Genomic DNA, 27112 nt, shown 5'->3' with positions numbered 1-27112 from the left:
ACTAATCTATTTAAAAGAAAAATAATCTTGCAATTTTCACACTGTCCACTAGGTCTTATACTAAACTCATACTTCCTGTCCTTTACAAAAGACTTTTCAGCAGTCTCATTATTATCACAGACAGGATTACAATGTCCACTAACACCTCTATATACAGTAGATAATTCAGGTTCGTTATAGTCATAGCTCACCTCATCCCCCTCCATGCACAATGATCTTTGCCCAGATCGGAGCGTGCTTAGAAAGCTCTCCTGTAGAATGAGTCAGTCAATCTACTTCCTGGCCTCTTCAGAAGCCGCTTGGCCATAAACTGCAATAAATTGACTCTGGCTAATTCTGCAAGTAAAGCTTTCTATGCATGCTCCGATGTGGGCAAAGATCATTGCAGATCAGTGTATATAGCTGTATTATCTGTCATTGTAATCCTGTCTGTGGTAATAATGAGACTGCTGAAAAGTCTTCTGTAAAGAACAGGAAGTATGAGCTAAAGTGAAAGTTTTAGGATTTTTTTTTTATAGAGATCATGATATGGAGAAAAAAAACTTTATAAAAGTGTATGTCAGGTTTTTACATTAAATTATTAGGGTTTTTTTGAATGCCCCATTGCAATTCTTATAATAAGTGCACTGAGTTGGGAGTCAAACTATCCTACTATTTATATATATTTTTAGGACTTTTCTCAAAAATTGAAATTTCCACAACTTTTAAAGGTGAAGTGTATCGCTTTTAAGTTTATGATTGTGGCCTTTCTCAGTGAATTCATTATTGCTCTTTTGCAGCGAGCAATCTATGCTCCCATTCCGGGAGGACCTCCTCCTCCACCAGGAGCCCCAGGTGGTCCGGTACCTCTGCCTCCTGGAAACATGATGCCACCTCCTCCTCCTCCGCCACCACCTCTACTTGGAGGAATGGCTCCTCCACCCCCGCCACCTCCACCACCAGGAGCCCCCCCTGCACCACCAGGAGCTCCACGTTTAGGATTTATGTCTGCAGCTCCTGGACCTCTGTGTTCATCACTGAAAAAGAAAAATATCCCTCAGCCGACCAACCCACTTAAATCCTTTAACTGGAATAAGCTTTCAGAGGTGTGTATACGGAGATTGTATATGTCCTTATGTAGGAAGCTATCCTCACTAAATATTTCCTCATATAAGCCTTTCTCACGATAGGTGGATGGTCACACCACATATAAGAGAGATTTTTTTATTTAAGGGGGTGGAGGAACCCCTTTACACATTTGGTTTCGAGGCTATAAGCTCTTAATATATCTTTACTTTCCTTTCTAGAACAAACTGGAAGGAACTCTCTGGACTGATCTTGATGATACCAAGGTGTTCAAAATATTAGATCTAGAAGATATTGAACGGACCTTCTCCGCGTACCAAAGACCACAGGTAGACTCGCTGCACAAATTCACTGCCATTAAACCGTACTCATCTCGGGTTGAAGCTTGAGTAGTAAAGTGGGAAAAGTAACTTTCTAAGTTAAAGGGGTTGTCCAGCAAAATTACATTTCATTGTTTGTGATGTATGTATGTCAAGTTTACCATTTTTGGTGCCCCCCTTACCGGCCCGGCAGCTCCACCTCAATGTTAGCCTTCAATACAGCCAAGAGCTTCCTTCATCTATGTACTGACTCTCGATGGGGAAGGAAGCTGATTAGGACAACCCCTTTTCCTGTCACTGCCAATTTAGAGACAGGAATGGCCCCCATCAGCCAGTCCTCTTTAATATGTGCTAACACAAAAGAAAGGAAAGCTCCTTGAGTGTGTCAAGACCAACATGACAATGGTGATACCGGAACAGCAGGAGAGGCGCTGAAGCCGGGAAATATGGGCATAATTGAAGGAACTTATTAGGAAGTACAATTAAATCCCATTTCATATACGATGAACAGAATTTTTTTTTTTATGTTGGACAAGGATGTGAGAATTCAGAATTGTATATCCTGCAGAAATGGACTAACTTGGTTGTATATAGCATCCCAATATAGAGAGCATACTACTAATATTTGAGGTTAAAGAGAATGTCATCAGAAAATGGCCAACATTTTGCGTTATGTAATTTTTTCATTTTTTTTCCCCCATATCATATCCTGTATTAAAAAATAACTAAATCCATAATTTTACAATTATCACAGTGCCGGATCTAATTTAGACTCGTACATCCTGTTCTATAAGAAAGACTATTCCGCAGGCGCTTTCTTATCCTACACAGGCAGGATTACAATGACTGACTCTATACACAACTGATAACACAGGCTCCATCAATCACAGTAGATGATGTCACAGCTCACCTGCTCTGCCTTCCCTTCACAATGACATGATATGCTTCAATACAAAGGTTAGGGTCGGGGTCTGTTTACTGCGGCTAATGTACATGTGGATTTCCTGAAACAGGAAGGAGGAGTCTAGAATATCCCTAGTGGTCAGAGTGAGAATTGCAAGATTTTTGATTTTTAATACAGATCGTGATGTGGAAAAAAAAATTAAATGCAAAAAAAAATTATTTAAACAATAATAGGTAAATTTCCCCATGGTACATTCACTATAAATCTACTACAAAATCCAGTTATCTTTCTACCGGTGTTGCTCTTTATGGAGGATATCATATCACCATTTATTGTATTCGTAGTAGGTTATCTATTTACTTAGGGATAAATGATCCATTTACGAAACTCGAGTCCAGTGGCCACAGATAGGAACCTCAGGGGTGGAGATATCATTGGTGCAACCACACTGGGGCCCAAAACATAAAGAGGTCCATACATTTCCATCTCCAAAATAGGTGGAATTATGCACTATAATGGGCTGCTGGACTGCAAGGGGCCCATATACTGTCCTTGCCCAGGGGCCTCTACAGTCTGTCTCCGCCAGTGAGGAGCCCTGTGCACCTCCTCCTACGCCTGCATCGCCGGTGCCTCTTCTGAGGCCTGGTGCAACAACGATGGCGTCGTCCTGGGCCTTCACATCAAAAGAGGCCCCATGGAGGGGTGGTTAGCAGGGCTACCAACCGGATTATTGACATGGCCGCTTAACCAGGGTCCTGTGAATATATTCACTATTCTGTAATATATATTACTTTTATATGGTGTGTTACTTGGATTTTATATATAGGTTTAGGGCTCATGCATACTACCATTATATGGCAGCCATACTTCACTTCTGTATGCCTCTCTATACTGAGGATTTCTTTTGTGAGAGTTAAAGGAGTTTTTCAGGATTGTAATATTGATGACCTGCCCACACCTAGGACCTCCACCAATCTGCTCAACAGCACATCACTGTACACTCTGTAGTGGCTGTACTCAGTACTGCAGCTCTGATCACATTCACTACAATAGGAGCTGACTGCGATACCGGAGGTCGAGCACTACACAGCGTCCGGAGTTGTGCTATTCTGGCTCTGTACACTGTGTGTCCAGCTTCTGTGGGAGTTGCAAACTGCTGATCAGTGATGGTGCCCAAAAGATCTGATATTGGTGACCTAAATCCTGAAAAACACCTTTAATAAGGAAAATGCAACGTGCTCCTTCAGTGGCTGTATTATGGAGTATGCATTGCATTTGGAGACACCATACGGCAATGCTCGGAGTGCCTGTCCCCATAGTAAGAAGCTTTGCCTTTTGCACGAGGTCTTAGGTTTATACAATTACAATATTGCACCAATTAATCAGCACGGCTAATGTTACCGATGCAGCAGATTTAGGACCACCACCAATCTACCCTGTGCATGATGTGTAGAATTAATCGAATGTCTATGAAGCTTGTAGACCATCTCATTGCTTTCACAATATATTGACGTCGCCGAGTCTGTATTGTTACCGGACGGCTCTTTGCTGCAAGCGTTTACCTAAAACGTACTACATGTTGCTGATCTGCTTTGGCCACTTTCTATCTCCTATCTCTCTTAATTTGCTGCCACCGCTGAATTGCACGCAATGATTGCCTTTCTTCCCAATGCTTGGCTGCTGATTTGGCTGCAGGATTTCTCCATGAACAACGGCATCAAGCAGGTGAGTCCGCTGCCGCGACCAGCTCATTGTACTACTGACTACAGTGGTTGTACGTCTGAATTGTCTGCGCTGCTAATTGACAGATTTGATCCATGGTACACAATCCTGTCTTGTAAAATTGACAATTGTGTATCTGGACTATAGCGGCTGTCTGGTGTCAAGTTACATTATGGCCATATTAGTTTTAACCATTTCTTTTTTGTTAGTTGTAATATGTTTTTAGATTCGATATTCCCCAATCTTTATCGGAAAGCCTACCTGTAATTTCTAGGGTTGAGCGAGTATCTTCTGTCCGAGTATGCTCGGGCCGAGCTCCGAGTATTTACAGCTGCTCGGTGATCAGGTTAAATCGCTCCCGTGTGCATGATTTGCAACTGTTTGACAGCTTAATTACATGTGAGGAAAGTGTAAGAAATAGACATTCCTCGCATGTATTAATACTGTCAAACCGTTGCAAATCATGGAGCGATTCAACCATATCACCGAGCAGCTGTAACTACTCGGAGCTCGGCCCGAGCATACTCGCCGAAAGGGTTAACAGAACATACTCGCTCAACACTAGTAATTTCTTATCTTGTATGTGACCCTAGACATGACCGAAATAAGCGGCAGACCTCTTTCTTTCATGTTCTTTCTGCACAATCCAACATAAATATTGCAGAGTAGAAGCTAAATGCAATGATGATGTGTTAAGAGGTTTATTTTGCACACACAGGCAGTCTTCAGAAGAGAGACATTTAGGGCTCTGGTACCGTACTCTCGAATTTTATCATTTAAACCTTTGAATTTATAACAATTCTAATATTTTAATCTTCTAGATTCTTTTTCTTTTCTTGGTGTGACTCATTCAGTCCTCTGACAAGGGGTTCGGCATGGCTTCAGTGGTGCTTGCAATTTATTTCTATCACCATCCATAATAAACGATGAAATTTCAAAGTATTCAGCAGCGACAGAACTAAAATTCTTAGGGACCCATTATGAAGTCAGGGCTTTGCATCTACTACTTTTATTCAACGGTAACTTGTCAGGAGCTTTAGGGTGACCAAATGAATAACTTTCCTGATAGGGTTAATAAAAGACAAATTTAATCATCTCATCCTGGCCGCAAATAGATGTTCCACCGCTGAGCAAAATCATTATGTAAATGAGGCTGCAAGTACATGGATGCCTCCCCTATTCCCTGAAAATTGTACATTCACACTGAAGGCATCAAAACTATGAATTAACACATGTGGAATTATATACTTAACAAAAAAGTGTGAAACAACTGAAAATATGTCTTATATTCTAGGTTCTTCAAAGTAGCCACCTTTTGCTTTGATGACTGCTTTGCACACTCTTGGCATTCTCTTGATGAGCTTCAAGAGGTAGTCACCGGAAATGGTTTTCACTTCACAGGTGTGCCCTGTCAGGTTTAATAAGTGGGATTTCTTGCCTTATAAATGGGGTTGGGACCATCAGTTGTGTTGTGCAGAAGTCTGGTGGATACACAGCTGATAGTCCTACTGAATAGACTGTTAGCTGCTTTTTTCTTGCCATAATACAAATTCTAAGTATAGAAAAACGAGTGGTCATCATTACTTTAAGAAATGAAGGTCAGTCAGTGCGAAAAATTGGGAAAACTTTGAAAGTGTCCCCAAGTGCAGTTGCAAAAACCATCAAGCGCTACAATGAAACTGGCTCACATGAGGACAGCCCCAGGAAAGGAAGACCAAGAGTCACCTCTGCTTCTGAGGATAAGTTTATCCGAGTCACCAGCCTCAGAAATCGCAGGTTAACAGCAGCTCAGATTAGAGACCAGGTCAATGCCACACAGAGTTCTAGCAGCAGACACATCTCTTCAACAACTGTTAAGAGGAGACTTTGTGCAGCAGGCCTTCATGGTAAAATAGCTGCTAGGAAACCACTGCTAAGGACAGGCAACAAGCAGAAGAGACTTGTTTGGGCTAAAGAACACAAGGAATGGACATTAGACCAGTGGAAATCTGTGCTTTGGTCTGATGAGTCCAAATTTGAGATCTTTGGTTCCAACCACCGTGTCTTTGTGCGACACAGAAAAGGTGAACGGATGGACTCTACATGCCTGGTTCCCACCGTGAAGCATGGAGGAGGATGTGTGATGGTGTGGGGGGGCTTTGCTGGTGACACTGTTGGAGATTTATTCAAAATTGAAGGCATACTGAACCAGCATGGCTACCACAGCATCTTGCAGCGGCATGCTATTCCATCCGGTTTGCGTTTAGTTGGACCATCATTTATTTTTCAACAGGACAATGACCCCAAACACACCTCCAGGCTGTGTAAGGGCTATTTGACCAAGAAGGAGAGTGATGGGGTGCTACGCCAGATGACCTGGCCTCCACAGTCACCAGACCTGAACCCAATCGAGATGGTTTGGGGTGAGCTGGATGGCAGAGTGAAGGCAAAAGGGCCAACAAGTGCTAAGCATCTCTGGAAACTCCTTCAAGATTGTTGGAAGACCATTTCCGGTGACTACCTCTTGAAGCTCATCAAGAGAATGCCAAGAGTGTGCAAAGCAGTCATCAAAGCAAAAGGTGGCTACTTTGAAGAACCTAGAATATAAGACATATTTTCAGCTGTTTCACACTTTTTTGTTAAGTATATAATTCCACATGTGGTAATTTATAGTTTTGATGCCTTCAGTGTGAATGTACAATTTTCATAGTCATGAAAATACAGAAAAATCGTTAAATGAGAAGGTGTGTCCAAACTTTTGGTCTGTACTGTATATATGTGTGTGTGTGTGTGTGTGTGTATGTGTATATATATATATATATATATACACACATACACACACACATACACGAGACAAATCAAGGTCATGGGAGTGACAGCAGGTGGGGAATAATCTAAAAGATCGATGAAGTAGCCAGGAATCAGCCCGCACGCAATGTACATTTTGTGCGTTTTTTCAGTATTTGCTGGAGAGGTTTAGAAGACGTTTTATAGCGTCTTTTGGGGCAATTTGCATGTAATATTTTCTTAAGTCCTTTAAGGTGTTTTCCAGGCGTCTTTTTATGATTTCCATTGACTTGTCTTTAGAAGTATGGAGCTTCTTCTAATCAGAAAAGGTCTGAAGAACGGTCAGATCACTTTTATTTAAAGGGGTTTTCCCACGAACAAAATTACATCTTAATCAATAGATCTTAGAATAATAATAAGTTCCACAATTGGATTTGTTTAAATAAAATGTTCCTGTGCTGAGATAATCTTATAAATGTGCCCCTGCTGTGTACTGTGTAATGGTTGTGTCTGACCGTGCAGGAACATGGTCTGATCATACCACATCTCCTGGGCAGGGGAGGAAGCAAAAGAGTATACAGACATTACAGCAGGGGATCACAGCTGATTCTTTTTGTGCCCAGGAGCTGTGGTATGATCAGACCATGTTCCTGCACGGTCAGACACAGCCATTACACAGTACACAGCAAGGGAACATTTATAAGATTATCTCAGCACAGGGACATTTTATTTAATCAACAAGGTTTTGAAACTGTGGACTTTGCAGATATTTTAGCAAGTATTTATTTTGCTCCTTTTTTTTCATTTGATAGCCATATTAGCCGCAAAGTATGAAACTAGGGGGTAGAAGCAGGAGAGAACCAGCTGTACCCACAGCTCCATAGTTACTATGATAAAGAACCCCATCTATCAAAAACTGGGAACCCCAGCATTAAACATTTATATTATACAAGTAATTATTTAACCTCATGTCCTGGTGAGGAGGCCAAGAAGCCGCTTAGACCCTACTGAAGTCCTACCTGCCCCCAACTCAGAAATCTGAAAATTTTACGAAAAAGCAAAAAAAAAACAAACATAGTCCTAAACGCTTACTATACAATTCACTTTTTTTTGTTTCGTGTGAAAATTGACATTTCTAACACTGACATTATCTGGAAGAAATTAACAATCCTTTTTTTTATTACTTTTTTTTTTTAAATGACCACTAAACCCAAAAATATAAAGTCCCCATAACGTACCAAGTGTTATTTTTCATTTTCTTACATTCTGTTTTGAAGGATATTCTTCCAAAAGGTGTTATAATTTAGGGGATATAATGCTAGGCTGTGCCATCAATGCCCCAATTAGTAGATGTCCGATTACTCTGACCACATTTATGTGCTAGATCATAGTGCCAAAAAAGCCATTTGTTTCCAGACCATAATTGGGAGCGTAGTCTCTGAATAAAGGCAAAAAGGAGCACTTGCCACCGCTCCTACTTCAATTAGTGATTGGTCGATCCCCTACCGACCTGACCTTGGCGGCATATCTTAGCAATAGGACACCAATGTCTATTCTGAATATTATACTTTTATAATTTTACTTGATTTCTTACCATTTATATCTACAGCACTTCCTAAATTGGACAAAATCCAGCGCATTTGTCTTTATGTGCACGTAGTCCAATTAAACCTTCCTGATAACAATCTGACCAATTCTTCTAAAATTACTATTAGCTTTCCATCATTCTTTTGCAGCATAAGTATTTTGCACAGTTCTTCTACTATAATATTGGAGTATTTTTGGATTAGTGGTCATTTATGCACTATGAAGCACGTACCAGTCAATTCGATTACAATTTAACCCTGTTGCTTTATTTGTGATTTTTTTTTTTTAGAAAGAGCCTGATTCTAATGAGGGTACGCTTGGCTCGAAGAAGGTGAAGGAGCTTTCTGTGATAGATGGAAGACGAGCGCAGAACTGTAATATTCTTCTCTCCAGGTATGTAACTACAAAACAAAGATTTACTGCGAATGTGGGAGGCTTTGTAACTTTATTCGATCTAATATTCTGAGTACGATGATAATAATTTCCCTATTTGGCTAAGCAACTATACAATAACTCTGATCGGCCGGAGTTTCTGGCTTCATTTTAGAAACTGCTTTGTAGACTTGTCCTTCCTCGCTGATTAAACCTTATGCAGCCAATGAAAGGAACACAAAATATGGAAAAACACTCCAGAAAATCCCAGTAATAATTAATTTAATTTCCTACACTATTTTGATTTAATTTCACCCCTTTTAATTAAAACAAAGAAAAATGTATCTAAATTCTACATTTGTCCCAGTCCTTTGCAGTGGGGGGAGGCTCTTGCTGCAGCCCGTTGTATTGTAGGTTCACCAAGCAACTCCCCTTTGCTAAACTCTGCCCCCCTACAGTGTGTTCACCTAAAATGGAAAAACACAGAAGAAAATGAATATATCTGTGCTGTCTGAAAGATTTCTAAAAGATTATTTTCAGAGCATGCAGAATATTCTGTAGCCTGACAAACACTGTGAACAAGTTTATCTATTATGGTTTTTATTATTTATCTCCAAATTTATGAATTTCCCCGACAGATGATGTCAGGGGAGAGAAGGATCGGGCAATTTGAAGTTTACTGTCAGATCCTTTTGGTTTTCAGGAGATAAGCCACTTCCAAAACCTATTTGGCAGTGGATTTTTCTGCTCTCTCCTTTAAAAATGCATGAACTTTTGGCCATACCTGGCTAAGATGTATGGAGGAGTCGGGAGAGGTGACACAACTATGTAATGTGTATGGGGCCCTTATTCCCAACATTGCAATGCACAGAATAGGTGGTATCTTGCTGATCACTGAGGGTCTCAGGCTCTGAAAAACCACCTCTCCATGCACTGCTTACTCCAGCATTCCCATACACAATCAATGGAAATATGGCACTCCATTACGACGGGACATTTAGGAGACTCGTTCCTGGGATCATTGGGGGCATAACTTGTCCTATGGATAGGTGATAGCTTTCAGCATTGGGAATAACCCTTTAAGTCATGGCCGAAAGTGTTGATACCCTTGAAATTGTTTCAGAAAACAAAAGTATTTCTCCCAGAAAATTATTGCAATTACACGTTTTGTTATACACATGTTTATTTACTTTGTGTGCATTCGAACAACACAAAAAAAACTGATAAAAAGGTAAATTGGACATAATTTCTCACAAAACTCCAAAAATAGGCTGGACAAAATTGCTGCCACATTTTACAAAATTGTGGGGTAAACAACTTTGTTTCAAGCATGTGATGCTCATTTAATCTTGTTCAAACTCACCTGTGGCAAGTAACAGGTGTGGGCAATAAGAAAATCACACCTGAAACCAGATAAACAGGGGAGACGTTGACTCAATCTTTGCACTGTGTCTGTGTGTGCCACACTAAGCATGGAGAACAGAGAGAGGAGAAGAGAACTGTCTGAGGATTTGAGAACCAAAATGGAACTACGCAGTCTGTAATGATCTCTTATAATCATTACCCAGATTGTTAAAAGTTTTTGCAAATATTTAACACTGCATTGCTTAACACTTTTTATATTTGATTGTGAAGGGCACACCTAGGATACTTTTATTTGACTATTTGTAGAAGGGGTCTCCGTTGGTTGTAGTCTGATCAGTCTTCAGACATTTCTCTGTCACACGGCAGAAAGAGGGATGTCCCTCGGGATTTGGATTCCGTTATCGAGTAGTGAAATTTAAAAGATAAGAGAAAGTGGGTGTAGAAAGATATGAGGCGAGCCAGCTGTTAAGTCGATTCCACAATGTTGGGTTGTAAGATGCAAACTCTCTGCAGAAAATAAAGTTCATACCCCGACTTCTTATCTCTGGCCATGAGCAGATTACAATGCGCCGGGAGACATTCTTGTTCTGCTATGTATGCTATTTTGTGTGCAATGGGAAAAATATTTCTGTGATAACATATTGAAATCAGACGCCGCGCTTCACAGGAGACATACGTATGGTCACTGGCATGTGATCGTGTTTGCCTAGCTGAACAATACTAATTATACAGCTGAATGCTGGTGTGTTCTTGTGAAATACACAGGAGGACAATTTTATTTTTTTTTGCCAATAATAGTCTTTTCTCAAACATACACTTAAGGGTGTTCAGAGGGTTTTGTCTGCACCCATAGATTGATAATTGAGCTCAGAGACCGCTCATGCAGGACTAATAGCAGCTCCTCCGGCTGCTAACACCCCCACCGATATCAAGAACACGTGAGAATGGAGTGCAACCATACATTAAGATTACACTTTTTATAGTTGGGAGTATCAGCTTAGAAGTCTATCCCTTATCTAAAAGGATAGATGAAAACTTGATGAGCATGTGGGTCTGACCACTGTGGTGGCCCATGTGTGCGCAACTGCTCCTTCCATTCCTTGTGGACCTGCCGCAACTGCTCCTTCCATTCCTTGTGGACCTGCCGAAACTGCTCCTTCCATTCCTTGTGGACCTGCCGCAACTGCTCCTTCCATTCCTTGTGCACCTGCCGCAACTGCTCCTTCCATTCCTTGTAGACCTGCCGCAACTGCTCCTTCCATTCCCTGTGCACCTGCCGCAACTGCTCCTTCCATTCCTTGTGCACCTGCCGCAACTGCTCCTTCCATTCCTTGTGGACCTGCCGCAACTGCTCCTTCCATTCCTTGTGGACCTGCCGCAACTGCTCCTTCCATTCCTTGTGCACCTGCCGCAACTGCTCCTTCCATTCCTTGTGCACCTGCCGCAACTGCTCCTTCCATTCCTTGTGCACCTGCCGAAACTGCTCCTTCCATTCCTTGTGGACCTGCCGCAACTGCTCCTTCCATTCCTTGTGGACCTGCCGCAACTGCTCCTTCCATTCCTTGTGGACCTGCCGCAACTGCTCCTTCCATTCCTTGTGGACCTGCCGCAACTGCTCCTTCCATTGCTTGTGGACCTGCCGCAACTGCTCCTTCCATTCCTTGTGGACCTGCCGCAACTGCTCCTTCCATTCCTTGTGGACCTGCCGCAACTGCTCCTTCCATTCCTTGTGCACCTGCCGCAACTGCTCCTTCCATTCCTTGTAGACCTGCCGCAACTGCTCCTTCCATTCCTTGTGCACCTGCCGCAACTGCTCCTTCCATTCCTTGTGCACCTGCCGCAACTGCTCCTTCCATTCCTTGTGGACCTGCCGCAACTGCTCCTTCCATTCCTTGTGCACCTGCCGCAACTGCTCCTTCCATTCCTTGTGCACCTGCCGCAACTGCTCCTTCCATTCCTTGTGCACCTGCCGCAACTGCTCCTTCCATTCCTTGTGCACCTGCCGAAACTGCTCCTTCCATTCCTTGTGGACCTGCCGCAACTGCTCCTTCCATTCCTTGTGGACCTGCCGCAACTGCTCCTTCCATTCCTTGTGGACCTGCCGCAACTGCTCCTTCCATTCCTTGTGGACCTGCCGCAACTGCTCCTTCCATTGCTTGTGGACCTGCCGCAACTGCTCCTTCCATTCCTTGTGGACCTGCCGCAACTGCTCCTTCCATTCCTTGTGGACCTGCCGCAACTGCTCCTTCCATTCCTTGTGCACCTGCCGCAACTGCTCCTTCCATTCCTTGTGCACCTGCCGCAACTGCTCCTTCCATTCCTTGTGCACCTGCCGCAACTGCTCCTTCCATTCCTTGTGGACCTGCCGCAACTGCTCCTTCCATTCCTTGTGGACCTGCCGCAACTGCTCCTTCCATTCCTTGTGGACCTGCCGCAACTGCTTCTTCCATTCCTTGTGGACCTGCCGCAACTGCTCCTTCCATTCCTTGTGGACCTGCCGCAACTGCTCCTTCCATTCCTTGTGGACCAGCCGCAACTGCTCCTTCCATTCCTTGTGCACCAGCCGCAACTGCTCCTTCCATTTTATCTTGGCATTGTGGGGGGCTCCAATAGTCGGACCAGCACTGATCTACAAGTTATCATTTATTGTCTGGAAAATTGATGATTTTTAATGTTGGGAATAAACCTTCAAGTTCTGAGACCATGATGTTTTTTTCTACGTCTTGCTACATTGGTAACAGTGTTCTGTTATCATAACTGTAATGCTGGATAGCTGTTGCCTAGTCTAAAGATCAAAAATGTAGGATAATATAAAAAGTATATTGATAGACACCATCCATACAAAAGACAATAGGGGCACTCTTTTAGCCTCCGTTAGGTGTATAGAGCCTATGAATTATTTTGACATGAACAGAGTTTTAAGCCCCCCAAACAGCTTAGGGTGCTTTCACGTTGCATTCCGCCACCCGTTCGTTGGCCCCGTTGGTACTTGCTTCTGAACTGTCCCCCATACACTTTAGACTGCTGGCCAAACTTGTGAATATCAGCCAAAGTTAGTCTGTGTACGGGAGGCTTTACTGTACAGTGCCTCCTGCAAACCAAGGACAATCTCATTCCAAGTGCTGCTAAACCCGTTAAATAGAAAAACAACTCTATATTTGTAAATCTGAGCCGTAGTGGTGTTCGTAGGTCAAGTAGTCTCTCTGTGCCATGGACACGATCTCTGGGAACCCAATGTTACTGGCAGCAGCACTGTACACGATGTCCTCCCATCCAGAGATACAGAGTAGATGAAAGAACTTTTCATTCCTGGTCCCTATGCTCCTCATTTTATTGAAAAATTTCCAAACCTCCCACTTTGCTGGACAGAGAAAATCCATCCCATTTTAGATGTTTTGCAGAACGCGGGCTAAAAATAATCTTGGCTTTCTTCAGTTCAGATCTCTGTTTCCAGCTACTTTGTTTGTTAAGGAAATCAAGTATAACTTTCTTCCTGGTCACTACATGTACCATGAACTCAGACTCTGACGCTGGCCCCCTGTACGATGAACGTGGGAAATGGTTTTTTATTTTCTTCCTATTTCTGCACCACACCCATGAAAATCAAAGTCGGCACAGCGGAGCATATCTACGGTCACGAAAGGTTTATTGCTCCCTGCACATCTCACTTGGTTCTGCTTGACGGACATCATCCTGAAGGCTGAACGTCAGCAAAAGCTGGAATGTAGATCTAATCATGGACACCGGGTACATTCATTCTTCATGTTCATTTATTTCCCCAGCTCTACATTATATAAGGAGTTGCTTAATTAACAATTCCCTGATTTGTCATTGATTTCTTCTACCTTGGGGCACTGTCACATCACTACCTATTTCTGCCTATTACGAGTGGTGATTGACTATGTAACAAGCCCATACAGGCACGTTTAATGCCCTATACTTTGGGCCAATGAATACTTTATGCTGATCATTCTGTCCCCATATAGTTTACAAATTGTTGGCAGCACAAACATCCCAGATGTACCGCCAACAATGATAGTCTGGTGTAAAGGTCACCAGAAAAACTTCTATAGAGGGATTGAGACAGAAAAGAATGCTAGGAGATTTCAGCTCTGAAGTATTGTTAATGCAGTTCTGGCCTATAATTCAGGCTGTAACTCATATCAGTAAAAGAGCAAAGCATTTAGTTACCGGTTTACATAGAATAATGTCACACTGTCATGTTTCACAGTTCCAGTATGTATCGGCCACAGGTCCCCAGACCCGATATAGACAGCTAGGGCCACACAACAATTTTTCTCTTATCTGAGAAAATCGTTCCGACTATGCTAATTAAACTCTGATCGGGGTGCAATCTGATATTTGGATGCAAATCGTGCATGCTGTGATTTTTTTCATCAGCCCAAGGGAAAAATCGGACATGTGCACAGCCCCATAGAATAACATGGGGGACTAGTGCAATCCGTTAACATTATCTACCAATGTCCTTTTTTGGGACACCTAATTTTTTGCTTCTAGCAACTAAGATTTTCTAATTAGGTCCAATGAGGTCCAAAAAAACAAAAAATGAAAATTGCTAATTTGGCAAGTAATGGGTTAAGCGACAGATGCCACTCGTGCAATTTTTGCGGTCGTGTACAAAAGCCCTAAGGCTGTTGAGTTCAGAGCAAGAGATCTGTGACTGGCCTTAGGGCTTGTTCACACTCTGCGTTTTACAGTACCACTAAAGTGAATACGATTTCTGACATATCGTGCACACGCTGCTTATTTTTTTCCTTAAATAATCAACAACATGGAAAAGTTGAGGTGAACAATAATAGGAATTAAAACCAGCCCATAATACAACTTGTTCTATAGTATGGTAGGGACTACCGAAGTAATATAACATGCAAGAACAAAAAAAGAGACTTCGGATGCACGTCCCAAGTATGTGAAAAATGTAAACTCTTTATTGACACAAAAAATAAGGAAACACATACGGATCACTCAGAGAATTAAAAACAATAAAAGAGCTAGGGAGCAGGGACAGCATTGCATGTGCAGTCACATATAGATAGATCATATGTAAATATAATAAGAGCACTTACAACATAAGTCAAGAATAGACAGCTCACACATCTATTACATATTATGAACCCCACAATGGGAGCAGGTTAGAATTATAATGCCCTATGAATATCAATGATATATACATACATATTTTGAGGGCACAAAAACATGAAAATGACAGCTCACATGTCTAACACTAATCACTATGTTCAATTAGATATTATAAATGCAGGACATATGCTTAAGGTTTGTGAATGACTATTAATGAAAGCTTCATTCATCACTGTGGAGGCTTGCCCCTAAAAAGAATCACAGGGTGGTTCACCCTTCTATCTGTGCTATATGAGGATCACATGAGACTAGAGTAGTAAGTGACCACTAAAAAATACTTCATTCACCCATGTGGGTAGATACTAGTCGATGGAGAAAGTAACAGGGTGATTCACCCATCCACTTATGTTATATGGAGGAATCGCATACTCACAGTGACTGCAGCGAGGACTCAAGAACCTGCTTCACTTGCCTTCGAAGGCAAGTGAAGCCGAAACGCGCGTAGGTCAGAGCAGGAAGCAGGTTCTTGAGTCCTCGCTGCAGTCACTGTGAGTATGCGATTCCTCCATATAACATAAGTGGATGGGTGAATCACCCTGTTACTTTCTCCATCGACTAGTATCTACCCACATGGGTGAATGAAGTATTTTTTAGTGGTCACTTACTACTCTAGTCTCATGTGATCCTCATATAGCACAGATAGAAGGGTGAACCACCCTGTGATTCTTTTTAGGGGCAAGCCTCCACAGTGATGAATGAAGCTTTCATTAATAGTCATTCACAAACCTTAAGCATATGTCCTGCATTTATAATATCTAATTGAACATAGTGATTAGTGTTAGACATGTGAGCTGTCATTTTCATGTTTTTGTGCCCTCAAAATATGTATGTATATATCATTGATATTCATAGGGCATTATAATTCTAACCTGCTCCCATTGTGGGGTTCATAATATGCAATAGATGTGTGAGCTGTCTATTCTTGACTTATGTTGTAAGTGCTCTTATTATATTTACATATGATCTATCTATATGTGACTGCACATGCAATGCTGTCCCTGCTCCCTAGCTCTTTTATTGTTTTTAATTCTCTGAGTGATCCGTATGTGTTTCCTTATTTTTTGTGTCAATAAAGAGTTTACATTTTTCACATACTTGGGACGTGCATCCGAAGTCTCTTTTTTTGTTCTTGCTTATTTTTTCCTTGCAGATTTGAACGATCAGTGTTTGTTCATATCTGCAGCCCGTCAATTCTTTCAGCATTATTTACCCATTGAAATGAATTGGGTAAAAAATGCACCAAAAAATGCAGAAGTTCTGTCATTGCTCTTTGTTATTTTTGCTGCAGAAAAATCTGCTGCAAATACTCAGTGTGTGCACATAACCTTAAAGAGGTTTTCCCATTATAGACATTAATGTCATATTTATAGTTTCCACCCGAATGTAGCAGGTGCAAAATGGGGACAGATTGTCATCCTGATAAATGTCCCAAAGACGGTGCCATGCCATGCCATCCCATACCGTGCCATCCGATCTCCAAGGTAGGAAAGTCCCCTGTAACCATATGATAACTCCTCCTTGAATCGGGGACAAAGAGATCTGATCTGTGGCCCCTGCCCAGGTAGTGGGGACAGCTGTGCCATTTGGTCTCCCAGTTTGCATTTAAAGTGGCTCATTTTTTCCTGCCATATCACGATCTTGGCGAGTACAATGGGGAATGCAGATAAAGCTGGTGTTTGTACGTTGCAATGGAGATGACCTGTAAACCACTTTGTAACAAGCCTGTATTAATCAGTCTCTTGCCCAGATGTCTGAGACTTCTTGGAATGATGTCACGGCTGCAAGAACCAGACATCAAGTGACCTCTTATCCTTGGGTTTAGCGGAGCCAAATGTAACAAGATGGCGACACACTTTTATATATTATTTTTTTATGTCCCTAATCTAGTGTGGGCATAGTAAGATTAAATGTGTTTTTACAAGTTACTGTAAAAACTGCAAATCTATGGAACAGGATACTGTTGACTTAAACACTCTGCACTGCAATCCATCTGATAAATCCATGTGGACTGGGGTCTGCAGTGGCCTTAGAAAATATGCTGCTCACATCCGCTGAAATGCTGTGAATTAAAATATGCCCCTTCCAGTTTCTGCCCTTGAATACAGTGGCATTGTGTGTTGGTTGCAAAACTTCAAAAGAAAAAAATAAAATTGCTAGTGGCGTCTCAAGTGCCAGTGAAGTAGAGCATTTGCCCCGGTCTTCTGGCCCGATGCCCCCATGTTTCCAGGCGAGCTCCACGTTGTGCTGTATCGGCATCAACATGATACTGATACAGTTGGATCCTATGGTCCAGCAGAGAGCAAAAACTCCCCGACCCCCCCAATCTCCACCGAGGAAATCTACAATCAACCAAACATCTCTACAGTAGAATACGGCACATGGTCATCCATTCTTTTTAACATGGTTGGTCCAGGCTCACCATTCTTTGAGACTCTCTTCTCATATATGTGTGTACCAAGATGGGGATGATGGCCACATACCCTTCTAACGCATATGGAAAGATTTTGTCTTTACAGGATTTAAAGGGAGCCTTGATGGCACAAAATGAATGTTGAAACCGAGCGCAGGCACTCTGTGAGCCTTGGCGCGGCAGAGCAGCTCGGTGAGCCTTGGCGCGGCAGAGCAGCTTGGTGCACCTTCCCACCTACTTATTTTAAATCTCCATTCTTCTATGACTCTTGTAAAGCCAGACCTGTCAAGGAAGGATGCGGAGGTAGATATAGATAGAAAACAAGTAGGTGGGAAGGTACACTGAACTGCTCGGCCACTCCAAGGGTGCACTGAGTGCCTGTGCTTGATTTGAACAGTCATTTTGTGCCGACAGTTTTCCTTTTAAAAAATTAACTGACTTAACAATCAGAAGCTGAGAGCTCAAGGATTTTGAGTCCTTTTCTTATTTTCCTTTTTTAATGAAGAGAGTCCACCACAATGTAAGTATGGGAGCTTTCAGCACCCCCTCCTAAGTAAACAGATCTTGACGTACTGAACCTTGAGCTAGCGCTAGTGGCGGAAATTAAACACCTAAGGGATTATTTAATAAGCCTCAATTGTTTTTAGTGATTAGGTGATGACCTCTTTGATCTGATGTCTTCCACTACCCTCCCTTAATTCCACAAACATCCCTAAGCTATTAGCATTTGCCAAGAATAAAGCATTTCTCTATTATGTGCCGGCTCCTACACAAGCCTCCTTGTTCCATGAAAGATACTTTGTACATATTGATCCATAGATTTTTGCAAAATAGGAACTAAACTGTGCGGAATTAAGCACCATATCTAGTAACACATTTTTTTTGGGAGGGGGGTGCGGCTGGAATGAGTGGGGTTGGGATGGTTTCTCCTATAGAAGTTCATTTAGTAGGAGATATTCATAGACGTGCTGGAATGTCAATATCATATAGCAGTTTAATACCGCAGTGTCAGCTGTCTGGTTTGGTGACCTTTTGGTGGGTGAGACATAGCGGCAATATAAAGGGGCTGCTTTTTAAAAAGTGCAGTACTGTGGGTTTTATTTTTTTAAATAAATCAGCCATATTTTTCTAATATTGTACACTTCCTCTGGCAGGGACTTTTGCTGCCTAGAAATGCTGTCTCTGAAACTCTTGATGAATTTTTTGAGTCTTCAAAGTTGTTGGACCTTATTGAAGGCTCTAGTGGTGTACCAGTCTTTCTCCCAGTGCAATATACAGGGGCATAGGGGTTGCAGTTGCATCGAGGCCCGGGAGCCTAAAGGGCGACAAAAGGTCCATCAGAGGAGTCACATGGAGAACACATGAGCACTCGTGTATGGGCGAAACAGCCAAGATGGCTGCTGGCCGAACAATCGGCCGTAAAGTGTATGGAGGGGGACTTAAGGTTTATATTAGTGTGACTTATTCCATGCCTGACCAGCTTTTATATAAGATAAGGTGTAACATTCTTTTAATGATGGTTCTGAGATCCATTGGATTTAAATTGAGGGAAAAGAGCACATTTCCATCACGTTCAGCCTTCTCAGAGTCAGGAAATTTACATTATATTCTATAAGATTAGCAGTAAAGCATATTTGGGACATGTGCTAACTCGCTCCACAATGTGCTGGAAATTCCTCTTGTGACAATATAGTTACCATGTCGAGGCGCAGTATGGACTTGCACAAGTTCAGTGTTGTCTTTGATGATGAGCGGTGCGATATGTAGTACACCGGTACCACGAAACGCGTTGTGATGGGGGATTTATTTGTGTCGCTAGAATTCTTCATATTTTTATTATCCAAAATTACAGGAATTTGTGCCTAAAAATCCGCCTTTTAGTAACACACGTGATCTATCAGATCTCATTTAGCAAAACCTGAATAATCCAGGTTAAAATTAATATTTTATTGCTGGAAAACAGCGGTCACTAAAATGTATCTCTCCAGCTATTACAAAACTACAACTCCCAGCATTCCCCGAGTTGCCGCGTTTAATACGTTATGTCATGTTTGCTTTCTCGCAGGCTAAAGTTGTCGAACGAAGAAATCAAACGTGCAATTTTGACAATGGACGAGCAGGAGGATCTACCGAAAGACATGCTGGAGCAGGTGAGGACGATCCCTTATCCGACGTGTCACCGTTGACCTTTTTTCTTTCAGGAGCGATGAAGGAAACCTCCAGCCACGTCATCCATTAACTAACTAAATTGCTTTTTGGAAATTGAATCGTGACAGATGAGGCGTAGATAATTGTGCAGTGGAGAGCATTTTGCACTGTGGATGTTGTTGAGATCTAAGAAAAGAAAAAAAAAACACTAAATATCCAATATTGTCATATATGCATGATATATGATGCAGGTCGCAAGCAAGTACTATATTTCCTATGTTGTTTGCGGAGGGCAAAAATGTGCTATTTTATACCCACAAAGAAAGCAATAGCAGCAGTGACATCTACAGGATAAAGCATGTTATTACAAACTGGGAAAAGTTCCAAAATACTAAGATAAGATGGGGCACTGTAGTGCGGAGCTACAATATGGTCACCATCGAGTATTTGCCCTTACTTCATATAAAATAGGTATCTTGTTATTTTTTTTTTCTTGTCCCTAAGGCATTGTAGAGTGGTGTACGTAGCTATGTAGGACCGTGCGTGCCACCATCCTCCACCCTCTGAGCACCATAATCCCATATAACAGCACTAAGGCGTGAATGTTATCACAGTCCAGACGCTTAAAGACTGTTATTTGAGCGTTTGTTACGGTATGTCAACCTGTAGATTCCCTTTAACTTCAGTGACCTTTTCTTAAATCTAAGAAAATAATTGAAAAATCTACACATACAAGAGTAAAAGACTACAAAACAAGCAAGATGATCCAGCTCATACACTTGTAGGTAATACAATCCAGATTAAAAAGGAAGGAGCCTGGGAAAATTTCGAGGGAAGGACAATTCGAGAAGCAATTGGTCTCCAAAGTCTACGGTGAAAGCGTTCTCACCATTTCCATATGTATGAGTGGATAGGAGTTTAATTTGTACACAGTCCTATAATAAATATTCTATATATGAGCCCCCAAGGTGTAGTAAATCTTAGGCGATTAAGTTCATACATCAAGACTTTGACGCTTCTTATTAAAGAACTGTGTTTTTGTGAACTAAGGCCAGTTTCACGTGTCTGACATTGGCGGGCTTAGTACGGACTGACCACATGTCTCCTCACCCAAACTCAACAGCCCCATAGGCATAGATGAGGTGGCCACGTTCGGCTCTTGAGACCCGCTTCTTGTTTGGACATCTCTGACCGTGAATGTTGGACGTGTAATGATAGCATAAATGTATCTAGTCTATAACTAAGAAAAGGACTAATCTCTGTTCTGTAGATGCAAACGTCAGTATAACAATTCTGGAGCTTCTTTTCTTAAACATGCACTCCACTGCTGTTCCTCCTAGAAATTTATGAATAAATTGACATCTGGGTGTTGCCAGTTGGGGGAAGGTGGGGTGTTCCTGTAAAGTCAAGCATCGTCCAGTTACACACCCTAGTGATAAAGGGAATGGGAACTCCTATAGTTGGGCGACTCAGTTCGTGAGTCCATCTACCAAGTCAGTATTCTAGTCTCTGACCCACTGGATGGGAGGCTCTCAAACCTCTTATCTTTTCAGGATCCCCAGCGCAGCCTTTAATTAGCTGGGCTGGCGCGACATTCATCATTACAGCATGAAGCACCGATGACTTTGCTTCATCCCAAATACTCAAAAGATGCGTCTGGGATCTTGGAAGCTTAGAGGTTCGCGAGCCATCAGAGAATCAATCCGCCCAACTCTAGAAACTCCAGTTGTCATAGGATACATAAATTCCATGAGGAATTGCGGGTGGAACAGCACAACACAGATGTTGGGCAGCATGGTGGCTCAGTGGTTAACACTGTCGCTTTGCAGCACTGGAGTCTTGGGTTCAAATCCCACCAAGGACAACATCTGCAAGGAGTTTGTATGTTCTCCCCAAGTCTGCGTGGGTTTCTTCCAAGTTCTCAGATTTCTTCCCACACTCCAAAGAAATAGTGATAAAGAATTCAGATTGTAAGTCCCAATGGGGACAGTGATAAAAGAAAAGATTCTCCAGAATAGTCACTTAATGGGAAATACGAGTTTTTACTAAAACACATGAGAGGAGACGTCCTCTTTAAAGTATGAGTGTTGAGGCTTCTAACACAGTTTATATCTTCTCCAGCTCCTGAAATTTGTTCCTGAGAAGAGTGACATTGACTTGCTGGAGGAGCACAAACATGAGCTGGATCGTATGGCCAAACCGGACAGGTTCCTCTTTGAGATGAGCAGGTACCTTTTTTTTTAATCATTTTATGAGTAACATGCCATCTGCAGTTCACCACTGATTAGTTTTATCTGAAACCCACCCTACTCACCCCTCCCAAATCCTACCCAAAATCAGAAAGATTTTTTTTGGAGTCTAAATTATTCCATTTTTATGGACCATGATCTTCACGTCGATCACAGTGGTTCTCGGATGACAATTTTGTCTCTTGTTCACATGTCCGTTTGAACGTACTGTTTTGTTTTAGGAACAAAAAAAAAAATAGAATAAGGGATCCGTTGTATCAGTTCTGCTAACGGAAGAAGAGAGTTATTTATTATTATGGGGTCTGTTTTGTGTCCATTTTTTTTTTTTTTTTGGTGGGGGTTGTTTTTTGTAGAATGGAAAAAAAAGTACTGGATGCAGAACTTTTTCTTCCAGTCTGAAAACTGGAACCCAGACTTACCCTGTAATAATCAGTAGGACCCTCCTGCTTCTGTTTTCAAAACTGATACAGCGGATTCCTTATTCCAATTGAACATTGTTTTGTTTTAGGAAGAGACAAATGGAAATGTGAACAGGGCCTAAATATACTTCATTTATTCCAATATTCTGCACTGAATATTTGGCACAAACCATTGACATTTAAAGGATTATTTCCAAAAAACAACAAGTTATTCCCTTCCCATAGGATAGGACATAACTTGGTGATAGCCGGCGTTCGACCACTGGGACCCATAACGATCTTGAGATCTGGGCACTCGGAATAGAATGGCGGTGCACATGCTCGACCTCCGCTCCATTGATGGTCAGTGGGTCTGCCTGAGGAAGCAGATTACCGTGATCTGCTATTACCATTCACAATGAATGGCGCGGAGTTCGAGAACGCGCACCTGTGCTCCATTCAAGATGGCCTCTGGTGGTCTCGGCATTCAGATCCTCAGAGGTCAGCAAGTTATCCCCTATTCTTGGGAAAGGGGATAACTTATTTTTTTGGGATTAACCCTGGTTATTCCTCATTTTTTTTGTTGGGTTTTAAGCCTTTCTGCCACGCTCTTTGCTTAAGGAAGGTGCAAAAAGTGACAAAAATACAAAATAAATGTGGTGCAAGGTGAGTGTACTTGTTTTTTTTGCTGCAAATAGAGCCAAAACTCAGACACATTTAACATAAAAAAGTCTTATCTCACAAAAATGTGGCCAGAAAAGTCACTTTAAATGATATTTCTAGGATGAAATGACATCACTGATTAACTGAGCAGTCAGTGATGTCAGAATGTGCTAAAGAAGAGAGAGGCTGCATTATCTCTTGTTTGTGTCCCTCTGGAGCATCAGTTCAGCTTGTAAATATCCTCCCGCTCCACATGTTGGCATCATGGCTACCATAAGTTTTAATGTTTAGCAGAAAGCACATACAAGTCTAAGGAGAAATCTGAAGTAATAAAACTCTATGCCAGATGGATGAAATTAACCCAAAACTCCATATTTTCCAAACTCCCAGGTGAATTGTCGAAGGAGATACATTTATTCTTTTGCTTTTCTCAGAACACTGTTGGGAAAGTGTAAACCTCGTCTTTTCACAGCTGCAAAACATTTTCTTTTCATATAATATCACATTTTGGAAGCCGCTCGTATTTGTTTTATCGGGTCTCGTCACTGGAGAATATTGAATTTTCACTTTTTTTTTTTTTTTTAAACATTTCTCAACTCCCCGGTTTACAAGTTGGAGACTGTAACTAGCTGAAGAAAGCAAAATGTCAGCGCTGTGCGGCATCACCCACAAGTCCTTGATTTATATTGGATCATAATGTTTATTAGGGTCATTAATCGAAGAAACTTATAAAAAGATTTAGTGGAGATTTTATAGCCTTCATAGAAAAAAAATAAACCAGACTGCTTAAAAAAGAGCTGCCATCTTCCACTGGCAAACATTGAGTTTGGAGGTGCTGTTTGCACACTGCATGCACAAATATGCAGACTAGCAGGTGACCTTAAAGGGTTAGTTCCCTCTTCATAGATGGGGTATTGCCAGATAGGTCTTATAAAAACAAGCACTTTTGCAATTTACTGCTCATTAAAAATTACAGCCGTTTTTGAGATCTTAGCATTTTTCTTTTGTTTACAGCTCGTTGCCTAGGAGACCGACCACCACTGCTGTGTAGTTTGTAAGCGCTGCGCTGAAGCTGGCTAGGATTAAGAGGAAACAGAGCACTTCCAGCTCTCTTGACAAGCTTCAAAATATTGCTTACAAGACCAATATAAAATTGTTATTAAGTGTCTGTTTCGCTGTCTAGCAGCGGTGGTCGGTCTCCAAGGCAACAAGCTAAAAAGAGAAGTGTTAATATCTCAAGAACGGCTGAAAATTTTAATAAGCAGTAAATTGCAAAAGTGCTTGTTTTTACAAGAACTATCCAACAATATCCATTTTATGAAGATGGGAATAAACCTGTAATCAAATATGGCTCATAAAAATGTTATGAAGGAATCACAATAAAATTATCACAACTGGAACAAAAATTTGGCCAAAGAGTCTCAGCAGTACATAAAATTAGGTCCATAGAGGACTTATTGCCAGTGCACCATTATTGATAGAGCCCATGGTTGGTGTTTTGGGTTTTTTTTTTATACACTCTTCAGGTGGCTGATCACAATTTTTTCAGGATTTGTTTTTCTTTATTTTTTGCAAGGATTTTAGAGCAGATTTTGCTCCAAATTCCACATAAAAAACGCTTAGAATACACATTCTATTTATTTCAATAGGAAAACTATATTGCTGCCCATAAGCAGTTTTTTTCCCCTCGATGACATTTTATAAACCACTGTGTAGAAGAAAAAAATATATATTTTTTTAATTGGTCATCAAACTTGACACTGTATTCAAAAGACTACCAGCAAATAGAGCATGTATACTACATGAATAATCACTAAAGACACACCTGAACTATAAATACCACTCAAAGAAAAATAGGTGCAAGTAGACTCTAAAAATTCTTAAACTTTATTAAAAAACAAACAATTATATACATATATATTCAACAGAGAAACGCAATGGAGGACCACATGATACATTAACATAATTATATCTAATTTCTATAGTGCTGCATAGCTTAAAAAATATGCATACCTCACCCAAGTGTCTATCTTATAGATATCTGCATGGTGCAAAAAGTGCTGCCTTATTTAAATTGATTGTCTATCATTTAAAGTAATTTGTACAATGAGAAAACCTACATGTTTTTTGTAGGCTAAAGTGGTGTGTAATCCTGGTGCCCTGACGTACGTTTCGCCCTTTGCTTCATCAGGGGGCGTGACCCCTGATTAAGCAAATTGTCTGTGATTTGCTTATGTTTTTATAATGGACGAGAAAATAATATTCCAATCATCTGATTAATTCTTCTAGAATCAACCATTATCAGCAGCGACTGCAGTCTCTGTACTTCAAAAAGAAATTTGCAGAAAGGGTTGCTGAGGTCAAACCAAAGGTAGAAGGTAAGTTTTTAGTGGGAATATTGTGGTTAAAGCGTCCTTAACATTTGGGGGTCTTAATAGATCATGCACCCTTACACATGCTGCTGATCAGTGGGGCATTCGGGTACAAAGAGCCCAAACTGATCTTTCCAAAAAACTACCCTGAAGTGCGCTGCTCAGAAGGCTGGCACATTTCGAGCTGTCGTGCGCACACAGCGGTGTACTGTGAACACCGTGCACAGAGCGGTGATGAGTGTCATAAATTTTGTGGTGGGTACACTGCTGTGTTGCACGCAGGACCTGAGCGCTTCAGAGCTGTTTTTAAGCAATCAGCTTATGTAAGGGGGCAGAGTTAAACAAAAAAAAAAAAGTAGGAGCACTTTAAAGGGAACTTGCCCCCTTATCTTGCCAAAGATGCATTCGTGAGGTTACATGGGTTGTCCGAGGACTTTTTCTTTCTTGGCCTATCCTTGGGATAGGCCATTAACACATTTTTAACTCGTTACCCCCTCAGCAGTCAGCAGGGCAGACTTGACGTAGCTCAGCTCAATATCCCAAAATGGATAAAGCTGGAGTAGACACTCACATGTTCGGGACTGTGTATAAACAGTCATGGCTCCTTCGTTCTGCCAATGGTTGGACACTATTAATTATACATTGCAGATCTGGAAGAACAGGCCATTCATTGAAAATTCTGGGAAAGTCTATGGGTCTGTTCACACGGGACGTATTCATTGGCGATTTTCTGGGATTTTTTTTTAGTCCCAGTCTCATTGATTTGTTAATCTCTTCTGTACTTTCTTTAAAATTAGCATCATAAATTGACCATTGTTGCAAATTTGCCATTCACAGTCTGTCATTGCAAAGCAAAGGGTGAATCCACGGCAGAAACCACCACAATAGTGACACAATGCGGAGCACTGTTGCTTTGCAGCGTTGGGGTCCTGGGTTCAAATCCCATCAAGGACAACATCTGCAAGGAGATTGTATGTTTTCCCCGCCTTTGCCTGGGTTTCCTCCCACACTCCAAAGACATACTGATAGGGAATGTAGATTGTGAGCCCCAATGGGGACACTGATGATAATTTTTTTAAAGCGCTGAGGCATAAATGAGAATTTGCTGTGGAAATTCTGCAGCAAATAGGACCCTTGTGAACATACCCTCATTTTGGCCACGCCAACGATGTATGACCGAAGCCTCAGTGTTCTGTATGGTACGATAAATCCGCTCCTCACTAGATTTCTTGTTCTTCCCCTGTACACAGCCATCCGTTCAGCCTCCAAGCAGGTTTTGCAGAGTAAAAGCTTAAAGCAACTCTTGGAAGTGGTCCTGGCTTTCGGAAACTACATGAACAAAGGACAGAGGGGAAACGCTTACGGGTTTAAAATCTCCAGTTTAAATAAGATCGCCGATACCAAATCCAGCATTGACAAGTAAGTGACGTGTCGAAGCGGTAAGAGGCCAGCTGCCGAGCTGCCTTTACATTAGGACCGTAAAACCGAAGCATAATGGTACATGTTGCAATTTTATGTGCATCGGCACAATTGCTACAATGGGTTCATGGTGCACACTGACAACGCACCAATTATACTCTTGTCTGGATGATCCCTAAAGCTGCGAGCTGT

The 27112-nt window shown here is 41.6% G+C and overlaps 1 protein-coding gene across 7 annotated transcripts in view; it reads left to right on the top strand.

Annotated features, from left to right (window-relative positions):
- The window catches only part of DAAM1 (dishevelled associated activator of morphogenesis 1), a 188257-nt gene that overhangs the window by 148978 nt on the left and 12167 nt on the right, over nucleotides 1–27112 (top strand). For 5 of the 7 annotated variants that reach the window (XM_073638751.1, XM_073638750.1, XM_073638748.1 and 2 more), the window contains 9 exons: nucleotides 780–1085; nucleotides 1287–1394; nucleotides 3985–4014; nucleotides 4730–4762; nucleotides 8654–8757; nucleotides 19737–19821; nucleotides 21941–22047; nucleotides 25419–25507; nucleotides 26752–26920. In XM_073638751.1, coding sequence (XP_073494852.1) covers nucleotides 780–1085; nucleotides 1287–1394; nucleotides 3985–4014; nucleotides 4730–4762; nucleotides 8654–8757; nucleotides 19737–19821; nucleotides 21941–22047; nucleotides 25419–25507; nucleotides 26752–26920 — 1031 coding nt within the window. The remainder of the gene's footprint in view (nucleotides 1–779; nucleotides 1086–1286; nucleotides 1395–3984; nucleotides 4015–4729; nucleotides 4763–8653; nucleotides 8758–19736; nucleotides 19822–21940; nucleotides 22048–25418; nucleotides 25508–26751; nucleotides 26921–27112) is intronic. The other 2 variants (XM_073638753.1, XM_073638754.1) reach the window with 2 other exon arrangements.

The sequence above is a fragment of the Phyllobates terribilis genome, unplaced genomic scaffold (assembly GCF_046119375.1).
Source record: "Phyllobates terribilis strain yellow unplaced genomic scaffold, ASM4611937v1 Scaffold_7__3_contigs__length_470593459, whole genome shotgun sequence".
Lineage (NCBI taxonomy): Eukaryota > Metazoa > Chordata > Amphibia > Anura > Dendrobatidae > Phyllobates > Phyllobates terribilis.
The sequence above is the reverse complement of the archived record's forward strand: the minus strand, read 5'-3'. Positions and strand labels throughout refer to the sequence as shown.